The sequence below is a fragment of the Leiobunum rupestre genome, chromosome 7, assembly GCF_980474605.1.
Source record: "Leiobunum rupestre chromosome 7, qqLeiRupe1.1.hap1, whole genome shotgun sequence".
Lineage (NCBI taxonomy): Eukaryota > Metazoa > Arthropoda > Arachnida > Opiliones > Sclerosomatidae > Leiobunum > Leiobunum rupestre.
Genome location: NC_143390.1, coordinates 15907134 through 15921135, shown reverse-complemented (window position 1 = coordinate 15921135; position 14002 = coordinate 15907134). Strand labels below are relative to the sequence as shown.

At 38.5% G+C, this 14002-nt stretch overlaps 1 protein-coding gene across 1 annotated transcript in view; it reads right to left on the bottom strand.

Moving 5' to 3' along the window:
- The window catches only part of Tnks (tankyrase), a 50629-nt gene that overhangs the window by 34011 nt on the left and 2616 nt on the right, over positions 1 to 14002 (bottom strand). The window contains exons 3-23 of the mRNA XM_090154859.1: positions 13511 to 13735; positions 13229 to 13437; positions 12944 to 12978; positions 12812 to 12871; positions 12301 to 12367; positions 12045 to 12231; positions 11861 to 11982; positions 11710 to 11801; positions 11394 to 11644; positions 11247 to 11323; positions 10298 to 10390; positions 10168 to 10226; positions 9936 to 10101; positions 9652 to 9871; positions 9482 to 9591; positions 9280 to 9402; positions 9047 to 9213; positions 8572 to 8986; positions 7828 to 7945; positions 7662 to 7750; positions 5492 to 5566 (exon numbers count right to left, since the gene is read on the bottom strand). Coding sequence (XP_090010985.1) covers positions 5492 to 5566; positions 7662 to 7750; positions 7828 to 7945; positions 8572 to 8986; positions 9047 to 9213; positions 9280 to 9402; positions 9482 to 9591; positions 9652 to 9871; positions 9936 to 10101; positions 10168 to 10226; positions 10298 to 10390; positions 11247 to 11323; positions 11394 to 11644; positions 11710 to 11801; positions 11861 to 11982; positions 12045 to 12231; positions 12301 to 12367; positions 12812 to 12871; positions 12944 to 12978; positions 13229 to 13437; positions 13511 to 13735 — 2960 coding nt within the window. The remainder of the gene's footprint in view (positions 1 to 5491; positions 5567 to 7661; positions 7751 to 7827; positions 7946 to 8571; positions 8987 to 9046; positions 9214 to 9279; positions 9403 to 9481; positions 9592 to 9651; positions 9872 to 9935; positions 10102 to 10167; positions 10227 to 10297; positions 10391 to 11246; positions 11324 to 11393; positions 11645 to 11709; positions 11802 to 11860; positions 11983 to 12044; positions 12232 to 12300; positions 12368 to 12811; positions 12872 to 12943; positions 12979 to 13228; positions 13438 to 13510; positions 13736 to 14002) is intronic.

Here is a 14002-nt window from a genome sequence, read left to right as displayed (position 1 = left end):
ATCTTGAAATATTACTATTTAAATTAAGGCTAAAAGTATTTATTCGTGAATAAAAAAAGTCCGAGCACTTCTTATTAGTAACTACATTTCCAACTAAATAAACCCCCAGTGTATCAAACACGTGTTCGTGCGTTTTCATTCGAAGAAAATCCAGATTTACCAAGGAAATACAGGTGGGTTTCCCGTATTTCAGAAAATACGTGTTTTCTCAAATACGACCGTTTTCATTCGCGTAGCACGGATTTAGAAATACGGATTTAGGAAATCCGTATTTCCTACCTCCATGAAAACATAGTCATAGACGAAGAACGGGTACCGTTATGATTTTACTTTCTGAAAGACGGCATCGCAGAGTAGGAAACTTTGGGAGGGAGGGGGGGGGGCGTTAGACCTTGCATTACCTACCCTCCCCCTCACCCCATACCCTATGCTGGTGCCTCATGTTGGCAAGCAGGGCTGTTTATAATCAGCAGCGACCCCTCGCTGCGCGTTGCCGCCGTTCCGATCCTCCGGTAGAAGCTCTATTGTTACTCGCTGTCAATCAATGCTTTCAGTTTTAAATTCGTCCGTAAAGTTCAATCGAAAATATTTACCGGCAACACTGCCAAGAGACGAGTTTCAGCGCCATCTAGTATTTTTTTCTCGAAACACAAAACCTCAGACTTCCCCCTTAAACGCAGTGTTGTGTACAAATTCCTTTGGACGAACCTTTTCGCTGAACGTTTCACGGGCGGGGGGGAAGACAATTACCGAATTTCCCCCTTCCGACGGCAGCAGGCGCTAAAGCGTCTAAGGAATGAAAACTGTACACAAGAAAATGCACGACTTTTGACGGGTTGCGTTCTCCTTGTGTGGGGTGCTGTGTTTGTTGCTCCTAGCTGCCATTAATGAAGAGTTAAAAAAACCATCCAAAATGGCGGACATAAACCAAACTACAAAGTGCTATCAGTGCTGCCAAACGGTAGTCCATAGCATATCTTAAAATTTTAAAGGGGCCTACAAACCTACGAAAGGGGACCCAATAAAATAAAATTTTGAGGAAGAAGCACCATAGGTTGCTAGCTTTAGGATATAAAAAATAGTTCCTACATCCTAAGGTCCCCCCCCACCAAAGTACTTTACCAAAACTTCCAGCCACGGCGAAAGTGAAACATGTAATACTTCACGATGGCCGTCTTGTTTAAATCTCCGAAGCTATTATTGGGCTCTTCCATCGCCCGAGAGTCCTCCCACCCCATCTCTCTCTTTCAAAGATAAACGTTTCGGTAGATCAGGTAGACTTTACCTCCTCTCACACCCCCGCCAAGAAATCGATGGCTATTGTTCATCCGAGCTTGCAACATGAAAAATAAAGGCCGGAGGGGGGGGGGAGGAGAAAGGTAGAGAGCGAGAGATACTTGTTTCTTTCTTTCCCCCCAAATAAAACCCCCCGCGGAACTCGGACGCGACAAGTTATATATACACAAGTGTCACCCCCCCCCCCGCAACATCGCGCGCGCCACCGACAAGAAAGCACGTAATAGCAAACAACCGTGTACGTAGAACGTTGGGAGGGGGGGGGGGTGAGATATCTCAAATGGTTGGGAACAGAGGAAAATCTATATATGGGAACATTCCGTTGCGAAGTAAAAATTCTTTAAGGCACAAACTCGTAAGTTGGCTGTCGCTTGACAGGGCGGTACGAAACCGCGGTGAGGGTAAAGTAGGCGTTTATAAATTTAAAACGAAACTGACAATTGATATTGTACCCCGCGTCGGAAAGCGGGAAACTACGTTACCAAGGCCCGGCATATTTCTTTTATATTAATCTTAAAAAGGGGGCAGGGTTTTAGCGACACCGCGAGGGGAAACTTTGAACTTTACCACGTGGCTGGAATAACTTCTAAAACGAATTTAAACAATCTTAAAGCGGTTTTCGATAGTAATTTCGAGTTTCTTCTTCGAGCTTAGTAAGAGAGTGCCGCTACTAGGGGGCGTAAAAAGCCCTTACTCATTCTTACAATGTTCAGGAATTTAACCCGAACGTATAAAACTTTACTAAAATGAAAATTCCACGATTTTTAAAAACAAGAGGGTACTAAGAGAAGAGGGGGGGGGGATACACCCCCCTTTTTGAGGTTGAAGATTCTTATGATAGAAAAAAAATCCCGTGCGGGAGTGTGGGGCTCTTTTCGATCTACAAAACTACGACCTTTTTTAATCAAATAAGAATCGGACTAGAAATTCACTTCCCGGGGGAGGGGCCGGAAAACGGCAAAAAAAGGAATTATATGAAACAAAAAATGCTACGAGATAGCTGTGGGGGAGAATGTTAAAATATAAAAACAAAGTAAAGGATACCGAAACACAGAAACAATTTGGATGCCATGGCCGTCTCCAAAAAAAAATAACTTCCGCAAATTAAATTTAGAAACATTTCCCTCCTCACTACAGAAAAAAAAGTCAAATACCGTGGTTTTTCTCGGAGAACAAAGCCTTGGTGTTTCAGAAAAGTCACGTTTATTTTGAGAAATCAAACTAAACGTACGAATTTGTCGGTTTGTTACATCACTGGCGCCATCTAGTTGGTCTACCGTAAAAGGACGCAAAATATTTGGGTATCGGCAATTTCCGTTTAATCTAAGTTGGTTTCATCTTGAACAATGTACGGTTCGTTACGGAACATTTCAAAAAACGCTAGCTCTATTTTTTGATCTAATGCACAGCATTGGCGATATCTAGTTGGTCTATTGTAATACGACGTAAAATATTTAGGTATTCACGACTTCCGTTTGGTTTTTGTGTGTTTTTTTTGGCTGGGTAATTTTTCTCCCTGTGTGCCTGGTGTGAAGGTCTTGTTGCTATGTGCACCAATCCCCGCTACTTGTTATTCTGCCCTCCCTCCTTAATCTAAGTTCGCTTTTGGTAGGTCATTTCACCTGGCACTCTGTACGGTTTGATACGGAACATTTGTACGAACTTTAGCTCCATTTTTTACCTAATGCGCAACGTTGGCGCCATCTACATTGATCAACTGTAACACGACGCAAATTATTTAGCTATTCGCTAATTTCGCGTTTAATATAAGTTGGCTCCTGGTAGAGCTCTTCCCCTTCTTACTAACGTTAGGTCTATTTTTGATCTAATACGCTTATCGTATATTTTAAAATGGGAATGAAAATTGTTTTCCAAATCTCGTCAAAGGTAAACTAAATCATCAAGGGAATATTATATAAAAGGATAGGGCTGGTAGAAAGCATAGTTGAGAAAATATAATTGTAAAACTATAGGAAACTTTTAACCTTGGGGATATCCAAATGGAGGTTGGTAGGGGGCGTAATTGTCTAGGCCCCTTATGGGAGTATATTGACAGAGATGCTGAAAATTGGAAGATATCCATTAGTCGAACCTACATAGGAAGGGAATGTTTCAAAAATAGAGAGGGCTTGAAATTAAAAGAGATTAGTGCCGGCGTTTGGGGAAAACGGCGTTACGAGTTCGGCCCGATTTTCATTTTCATAATAGGCTCTCGACTGACGCTAATGGCGCGAATTTCCGTAGGTTTCGCTTCTAAAGCCCGGTCGGCCTCGTTAGAAGAGAGCCGTCTAATGAGGGGGCGGGGGATCGAGCCCCACCAACCCCGGGGCCAAACCCACCACCGGGTTCCTTACATCCGGATTAATTACTTCGAGTTCGAAGCTATTAATTTCTACTGACCAAAGCGACCCTGATTGAAAAACAAACAAGTTCGCCCATCCACCCCGCGAAAGATATCTTTCGCTGGTTACCCCCTCACAACCCAATCGGACAAACTCATTAGTCCCATCCATACCCCCCTTCTTTGACATACAAGCTGAAAATTAGGCCCCTCTGAACTCTTCGGATAATAGTTACGTGTCCCAGTTCATCATTAGCGAAAACGGCGGATTTTTTAAAAACATTACATCAGCCAGAATGATACTGATCAAGATGACTCAAAAACAAACATGGTAATACTGGTTAAATTATACCATTAAGGAGCGGTACCGTTTGAACGGCAACATTAAAATTGGTGTGGAGGAAGCAACGTGGCTGAACCTGCTCAAACTACAATTACTACACCGCGACGCCCTGAAGCTAGTACCTTTTGCGTTGTACGGCAGCGCTACATGCGGACTTTCTTTGAACTAGTTCACGCCACAATAGCGGCCACATTTTCCCCGTTTCGCCAGTGCATGGCCAGTGTTACGGTGCAATTTGAGCAGATTCTGCTACTTAGTTTTCCCAACACCACTTTTGTTGCGTTTTAACATAAAGGAGCTACTACCAATTGTTTATGTAGGAAACCATTACCGATATAAAGACAAGACGGTACATCAATCTACGTGAAAGCGTACTTTACATACGAAGGATATTACATATCGCGGCGTCGGCGTAAAATCTAAAGACCACGCGGTTCTCGAGTATCATAATGGACACGGACAGTTGTAGCCAATTGCGGAAACAAGGGGCCTAGATTATCATATAAGAGTGGCGCGGAATGGCCCATGTTGCGGTTTAATCGCGACTTCGAGGTCTACAGACTCGGGGAATTTGCGAAGGAAATAGGTCTCTTTCCCGAGTTTCTCCGACATTCGGCGGAGGAGTTTCGCTCCTATCACGGCCGGCCGACGATAATAGGAGATTTCCCTCCGTTTCCCCTCCCCCAAGCTAGAGCCGAATGCCAAAGGCTTAATCGTAGGAAATAGTCCAAAAGCGGAGAGGTCCCATGAATTATAATACAACACCGCTTAAGGTTAGATCGACCGCCTCCTCCCACTCTCTTCCCCTACCTCTGGATTGCTCTAGGGCGGATGAGGTGGAACAGGCTGGAGGAGGCAATAGTGGAAAAGGGGGGAGTTGGATTGCTAGAAGGGGGAAGAGTAAAAGGAAATGCGAGAGTTTATGGCAATTCCCACTAATGGTTAATTCGTCCTCCGCCTAATACTCGTTAGGCTTGCCACGATTCATTATCTCTTTGATTCAATTAAGCAGAAAGTAATTTAAAAGAAGAGGCCTTCATAATTTAGAAAATTTCTCTCATTTTTCAGGGCGACCCTGCGCTGTCCCTTTCGCATTTGCGTCCCCCCCCCCTCCTTAACTCACCATTGCACGCCCTCAGAATAAAATTTGAATAAAAACGACAGAAGCGTGGTAGCATTGAGTTAAAAACTCTCTCCGGTAATGGTTAAAGAGGTTTTCCGACTTAATAGCTAACCATTATAAGGAAGGGTGCCCATTAATATCGAGTGCCTGTATATCAGACTACCCACTTACCTAGTTACCGTAAAGTTCCCAGTGTAAAATAATAGTAGGGGATGAAGACTAGCTCTTCTCTTAATCTACTGTCAGGTAAAACCTATCCGGTCTGCTAAACGTACACCAGCAAAACACCCATGTTACGCAGTTAAGATGAGTTTACAAGTGGCTAAGGTTGTAGCGATCTATTTAAAATTTCTAAAAAAGCACCATAAGATGGAATGAACCAACTCACCTTTAGAACGTTGTATCTTGAAAATACTCCACCAGCGTGGCCATTATCTCTATGTTCCCGTATAGTCCCTTGCATCTGTTAAAACATTAACACGATATTATCTTCGGTATAAAAACAAATTACATTATAGTGAAGAAAATTTGAAAATTTCCTGAATTCTGATAAAATTTAAGTTGATATACGCAACAAATAAAATATATAAGAAAAAGACTATCCAAAAATGGACAATTTTCTTAGGAACAATAACTATTTATTCTTTGACCTATTTGTTAAAAGCCAGAGTAGGCAAGTAATGGGGAAATTCCGACTAATACTAAGTCTCCAGAGAACAATTTCATTTTAAGGCAAATTTGCTAATAATTTTTTTTTTCTCTCCCTGGTGCACATTAAAGTTTTGAAGCCATCAAAAGTGGGAATTTCGCATCCCCCATTTTCTTGAGGATGAGAAAGCCATTTTCCTCCCAAGGGATGGGAAGATAAAAAAAAAGGGAAAAGGTTCTCATCCAAAGAAAAAAAAGGGGGAAGAGAATCTTTGAGCACTTTGCCTTTTAATGAGCGAAGGAGAAACAAAAATCAACCGGGAGCTACCAAATTTGGGATAAAGAGGGGAAAGAGAACAGAAAGGATGCTAAAGATGGCTTTTGGATGGATGCGAGAAGTATTCGTTGATGATAAAGTTAAAGCGAGGGAAAGAGCGGGAATAATACGAAAGGGAGAAAACTGACTTTTAAAAGTTTGTTATTACGGAGCAGAAAAAAAGTTTCATTAAAAGCCATTAAAACAAGCGCTTTCCCTCGCTCTCTCTCTTTCACTTCTTAATTTTTTTCCCGTGACAAGTTTTCTGCATATTAAATATCTTAAATTAAGAAAAAATTCCAAATTTAACCCCCTTTCTCTTAAACTTATTAGAATAAGCACCCTTTTGTGAATATTAATAAGCACTAAGACAGGGTTTAACCTCTTTTTAAATAGGGGCCAGAGATTTCTTAAAAGCCATTTCTAACTAAATTTTTACCTTGTTATAGCTTTCATCTGCATTAAGAGTTCTTTTTGTTTAATTTTTATTAAAGAATGAAATTTCGGGCTACACAGTCTTAAAAGTTTCTACTTATACTCAACTTGAAGTTAAACTATCTTATAACAAAAGCATAGTGCTAAGCAAATCATATAATTGAAAGAAAATACAGTTATGATTTTTGTAAAAAGAAGAGAACTGTGTACTCCGTGTTACAACTACAATTTTTCTGACATTCTATAGAAATTTAATTGATAGAAAATTTACGGGAAAAAAGGCACTCTAATATGAAACGGACAATACATATCTCCTAAAATGTTCAAATCAAGGCAAAAACTTAAAACCTTAAAGAGTAAGTTTCATATCGATTTTCAGAATATAAATTTAACTACTTTATATTTATCTTGTTCATTTTATCATGGGCTTTTCAAAATGTAACTCACTTGATGAAAATACTGTCGTTAAGTTTCTTTAATATTAAATGAAATTTACATGTAACGTCCCCCTGTGGCTTTAATTATGAACGATAATTTTACCGCTTCATGTTAGTGACGTCATTGACTACGGTTTATTCATAATTTTTCCCACTGCATCTGGTAATATCCTTGCTATGTAATATGGCGGTGCCAATTTAGCGGGCGCTCTAAAGAATAAGCGTGTTTTTAAAACCATGTAAGTACACGCGTCGAAAATTCAGTAGTAGAATCTCATGGTTCTATAAGAGATTTTTTGGATTCGGCCACGGAATCAGTAGCATCTACATTTTGTATCAAAGTCCAAACTCTATGTTGGGGATAGCGGCCAATGAGAAATAACGTGTAGTCAAAGACGTCAATCAGCACCCTAAAATTCAAATTGTTTTGGCGTTCTACTAATTATTTCTAATTAACTACGATACTTTATACTAGGGTTTAATAACCAAATTGAGGCGGTAATGAATAATTTGTCACTTACTCTTTATTTACCTGTTTTATTAGTCCTAATTCAATAAAATAAAATAAAATTTCTACAATATTCAGTTAAAATTTAAGGTATATCAATTATAATTAAAATTACTTAATATAATGAAGGTAAATGATATTTGACCGCTTCTTTGATAAACCAGAAAAAACCAACCACCAAAATCATGCAACAGAAAAGCAAAGCAGCAATTACCTCTTCTTCAATAGCTAAATACTCTTTATCATCCAGCAACAAATCGATCAGTACTGTGCCTGTACTAGCTGGCATGAAAGCATTAAGAGCTATAACAGTTTACAATTAATAAAATTAACATACAAAACTTACTAAACAACGCTAAATTAGAAACAATAATACTTACATGAACAGGAATAAAGCTTTTCAATGCCTTTAATAAGCTTATGACGATGGCCGTACGCGTTAACACCTATTTGTTTCAATTCCTCGTGTCCCATTTCAGCCAAAATATCCAACGTTATCTGTTTTTAAAGGATTTGATGTTATTTAAGAAACACTGGAGTCAGCATGGAATCATCAACGCTAGGGACGGTTTGCAGGTGTAGATTTTACTTTATCTACTGTGAAGAATGTTGGTTGAAAACCCCACCCAATATTTATCCAAAGACCAGAATGTGAACCAATAGGCTCTTACATAATTTTTAGTCCGAGTACCCCACCCACATCAAAAAACCTTTTCTGTGGCTGCAATCAACCACCATCATAGCATGTTAATAACGAACATTCTTCAGGTATTGGTTGAATTCAGTAACTCTCAACGAAGTATTTGAAAAATTATTTTCTTTGAGACCATTGCTAACATGATGTAGACTCTTGTTGAACGCTTTTTACGCTTGTTGTAAAATATAGTCTGTTGAGGCATCTGGAACGTCACATGACCGTTGAGCAACAGAAAAACCTGCTCTTACAGCCGATGACTTCGTTGCTCAACGAACAGGCAAAGTGATGTCAAAACCGGAGTCAAAAAACCTGTTCAGTAAAAAACCACTGACCATTGAGCTCGGCGCTGAGCTTTTTTAGAGTTACTGAATGCGGCCATGATTAGTTCCATCAGTTCACTAGCTCTACAAAAATGCAAAATAATTACCTGTTCTTTCTCAAACAGCTCCCTCAGTTGATCAAGACCCACAGAAACGAGGAAGGATGGAACACTCATATTAGAATTAACAGTTGGATCTGGGGCATCATTTGTGTCAAAATCAATGCACCCATCTCCGTGTTGCGAAGTTCCAATCGGGTGGGTAGCTCCAGAAGGCATAGTAGGAGGCGAACAACCCATGGGAGATGTACAGTTTGAGGAAGATATGGGTGCACCAGCTGGTGGACTGGAAATGGCTTTACTGTCAGGATTCGGTGACACAACTACCGAGGATGAGTTGCTAACTATTCCGTGAGAGCTACTTTTTTGTGTACTTAATAACCCTAAAGCCAATGGAATATCTCCATCTATCTTCAGAGGTGACAAAGGCGCTAGTGAACTTGGTGAGAGTTGGGATGGTAAACTGCGAGAATAAAAGTATTTAAGAGTGTAATTTATTTACAGACTTAGAATAGCTACATACCATGGAGTTGTGATTGGAGAGAGGGAATTGGCGCAAGGTGTGGACACTGGTAAAGATGATGGAGGCATAGCATCTGATAACAGACACTTCACATCTTCCGCCGTCGCCAGATCTAAGGGAGTTTGGCCTTCATGGTTTTTGGTTACAGGATCAGCTCCATGAGCCAACTGAAAAAAAAAAAAGAGGTTAACCGTTAGTCAGATAATATTAATAATAATTAAGAAATAACCTACAAGTAGAGCGCAAAGTTGAGTTCTGCCCTTTTGGGCTGCTTCGTGGAGAGGAGTGAAACCCCAGCGATCCGTTGCATTGACTACTGTATTAAATTTGATAAGTAGAGCTGCTATGTCCAAATGCTTCAAATTTAAAATGAAATACCAGGTGTTTCAATGAATTAAAAAATAATATTGAATTTAAACCAAAAAAGAAACTTACTCCATAGGAAGAAGCATTGTGCAAAGGAATAAGTCCGCCTTTATCCTGAGCATTGACATCGGCCCCATTTTCTAGAAGAAATTCTGCCACTTCCAGATTATTATAGCCAGCTATGAGAAAATAAATAGCAATTAAACACAAATAACTAAACATATCTACAAAATAATTACCAGCTAAATGTAATGGAGTGGAGTTTCGTCCTTGAGAATCTCGACAGTTTATGTTTTCGGGTGAAACTAGTTTTATAATTCTGGCTAGATTTCCTTTTTTGGCTGCGTCTAAGAGAGCTGAATCTCCTTTCAAAAGATCAGCAACATCATTATCTCCTTCTCGAACTAAATCGAGAGGAATATGACCGTCTCTGTTCTTTTTCCCAGGATCAGCGCCATTCTGATTTGGTACAACAGAAAAAAAATAATGACATCTATTAAATAGGAAAATGTATAAAAAATACCTTAATGAGAAGTTTCACTATTTCGTATTTCCCTTTAGCCGATGCTTCGTGAAGAGGGGTAAATTTCCACAGATCAGAAACGTTCACATTGGCACCATTCTGAACTAAAAGCTCAGCCACATCGTAATGACCGTAGGAACAAGCATTGTGGAGAGGAACTAGACCCCTAGAGGAAAAAATAGCAATTTTATTAAATACTTGTTTACTTAACTATAAGACAACCAAAAAATACCCTTTATCTTTGGCATGGACATCAGCTCTGTTTTGAAGAAGATACTCAACCACACTAACCTAATTAATAAACAAATAAATTTACATCTAAATACGTAGATCTTTGTTTAAAATTTTCAAATGAAATTTACCCTGTTGTAACCAGCAGCAAAGTGAAGTGGAGTACTTTGCCTTCCATCAACATCACGACAATTCACTACTGAGCAGTGAGTTGAAAGAATTCTCTGCATTATCATAAAATAATTATTTTACATTTAGGTAAGAGCTCCATAAATAATTGAAAATACTACAGATGAACTGAAACCGATGTGATATCAGTATAGCGATAATGCAATATTCTCGATTAATCGGTTTGTGTCTAATTTACCGATTTTACACGATACCAAAGCTAGATATTAATAATTTAATAATTAATACTAGAAGTTTTCAAATTTTTCAATATACTCTTGAGAGAGAAGTACCCATTTATGCTACAAAAATGAAACATGCGTACTCAAGGTTCCGTAAAATGTATTTCATTGCCTAATGTCATAAAATTAAAAATTACACTGTATTTCTAAAAAATTATATTTTTCCCATGTAATAGTTTTAGCAAGAGACAGAAGAAAAAGAGTGTGCCTCAACGCTGCCTACATGTGCCATAAAAATTTCCAACTTCTACATCATGTTCTTTCCCCCTTACGCATGATTAAATTTGACGGGCATAGCACTTTGAAAATGCGTTATTCGAGAGTTCGCCCGAATTCCTACTAGGGTTGAGGGCATAGGGGTACGAGGGATGTTGGCAAAGTTCGAAGTTTTCAGGAAACCTATGGTAAAAGCTAGGGGAGCCCTCTCGAGGCAGACTCTTTTTTCTTCTGTCTCTTGGTTTCAGATTATTACTATGAAAATATATTTTGCTTCACCTTCTGTTTTCATTTCCAAAAATAATAATCAACATAATATAATAGGTGGATACTTTTCTCGTAAAATACATATTATATAAATTCTGATTCCAAAGCCAAATATTAAAATAAAGGTTAGACTAAATCCTAAACAGAAGTGGGTTTCGCTTCAAAACCCAAGTACAAAGTGTCTTACTTTGACTACTTCTAAATCCCCAGCCTTCGCTGCTTCTAAAATTTGATATTCAGCATCCGCAACACCAAGAGGTGGGTCTATTTGAAATAATAATTCCATGTTAGTGAAAAATGTTAAACAACTTTGAAAATTTAAATCAATAATTACCAGAGAGCATTTTTTGAACACCTTCACTGGCTACTTGGGCCGCAGTGTAGCCCTGAAGACTAACAATGGTAGGATCTACTCCGTAAGAGAGTAAAAGCCTACAAGCTTGAACATTTCCGTCTCTGGCACATCGGTGTAAAGCCGTTTGCCCTAAGCCATCTAAGGCATTAACTTTAGCCCCATGTTTTAAGACTACATCCATTATGTCAAAATTGGAACGATCAGCGGCAGAATGTAACGGTGTTAGGAACCTGAAAATAAATTTTATTTAAGAATCAACTTGGAGTCAAAGGTAAGTTAAATTTCAACAACTTACTCTTTATTTTTGTCATTAAGATTGGCACCTTTGCGGATCAAAGCTTCGGTTACTTGTTTTCTTTTAGGATAAGGAGAAGTTACCGCACAATGCTAAAACGCAAATCAAATTTATTGAATACACCAAAGTTTGTAAATTTTGTAATAAATACCAAAGGCGTATCCCCGCTGAATGGATGTTTGAAATTAACAACATCTAATGAGAGATATTTCTTGACCCTGGTTGGATCGGTTAGCCTGGAGGCTTCGAGTAAACAATGACCTTTATATTCGTCTGAAAAATTGGGTAACAGTGCGATTAAAAATTTACATATTTTTTTTTAAATAGTAACTAACACTGCAGTCTCTCCTGAAGTTCTCTAGCAGGTGCCACATCGACAGCAGATTTAGAGTGACAATTGAGCAAAGTAGGATCTGCGCCGTGGCATAACAAGAGCGAACAAACTTCAACACGTGATTTAGAAGCGGCTTCGTGAAGAGGCGTAAATTGCCATAAATCCATGGCATTTACATTCGCACCGTGCTTGCAAAATAAAAAAGAAGAATATTATAGCCAAAGTAAACAGGATACTTAAAAAATTAAATATTATACTTTAATTAAGAGCTCAGTGACTTCAAAATGACCGTATGAACAGGCATTGTGTAATGGGACCAAGCCTCTGAAATTATTAAAAAATTTAATATCTAATAATGAATTAATGAGTAATTAACTAGTGATCATACGGGGACCCCAACCCCAACTCGGGTCAGGTTGTTAAGGTTTTTGGACCACATCCAAAAAAAACCCGACAAAAAAACAGCCGAGCGAGTGCTTATCTACAACCAAAATGGGGAAGGAGGGCGCTGTTGTTTAGATTTTGCTGTCAAAGTCAGTTAAACGATTTTTAATTATGCCTTAAGTATTGGTTATTTGGTAGCATTTTGGACATTTTATAAGATAAATAAAGATGTGCTACTTTTTTATGAGTTTTGTCACTTTTGTAGTTAAAAACTAAAATTCCAAAAGACATCCACCTGAGTCGGTTTTTCGGGGTTTTTTTCTCTCCCCGACTCAGACTCAAATGTCACCCCGTATGATCGCTATAATTAGCTTATTATTTTACCCTTTATCTTTTGCATGTACATCCGCGCCATGCTGAAGGAGAAGCTGGACTACTCTAATTCTACCAAGAGAAAAATGAAAGATTAAAATGAGACATTCATATGAACAAAAAAAATCAACAATTTTTAAATACCTATTATATCCAGCTGCCAAATGTAGTGGAGTTGACTAATTAAGAGAAAAGTTGTTATTATTTTATAAAAAATAAACAGTTCTGTAGCAACGAATAACGGACCACCTTTTTCAGACATTTTTAATAAAACTGGGTTTAGTAATTTGGTTACCTAAAAGGGGTCAAAATCACACTTCATAAACGTCGTCTGAAAAAGGTATTACCATCACTGCACTACTGCTTTGACTTTGGTAAGGTGTCAGTTTACGACCTATTGAGATCCAAATTAATTTAAATCAAAATTACTTTTCTTCCATCGCTAGCATGGCAATTCACATTTAATATAGTTAATAGTGAGACAAGTTTTTCTTCATTCCCACTTCTGGCAGCTTCAAGGAGCTCATCTTTCCGATATTCACCAGTGAGAACTGACCTAGCTGAAGGATCAGCCATTTCCATGGGAGTTTTATTATCTGTGTTTCTGATCATAGGATCAGCACCGTGTTGAAGTAAAACTAAGAAAAGACTGCCATGAGACTTGGTCTAATATACATATACTTGGAATCTATATCATTCATCATTATTTACCTATACAAACGTCAATTTTTCCTTTTATAGCAGCTTCATGCAAAGGAGTATAATTCCAATTATCTCGAGCATTTGGGTCTGCTCCATTTTTGAGAAGCAACTGAACGACTTCAGCATGTCCGAATGAACAGGCATTGTGTAAAGGAATTAAACCACCATCGTCACGTGCGTGAACATTTGCACCATTTTGAAGAAGATGTTCCACCACATCTCTACGGCCAAAACCTACGAAATGTATTAATTATAATTTTTGAAAAGACTGGTTCAGAGTCGCTATGTCTTTTTGTTCGGCATAAAAATGTAAAGAAGAGTGGGTAGGAGATCTGAGAGGCCAGTGGGAGTTCTATGAATTAAAAAACCATGAAATTTTTAATGAACAGTGTCTATGAAATTTTCATTCTTCATAGTCAGTAATATCACTATAGGTGTACAATGCAAAACCAGGTTTGAACTACCTCAAAGCTTAAGGCTATAATAATAATAATAATAATA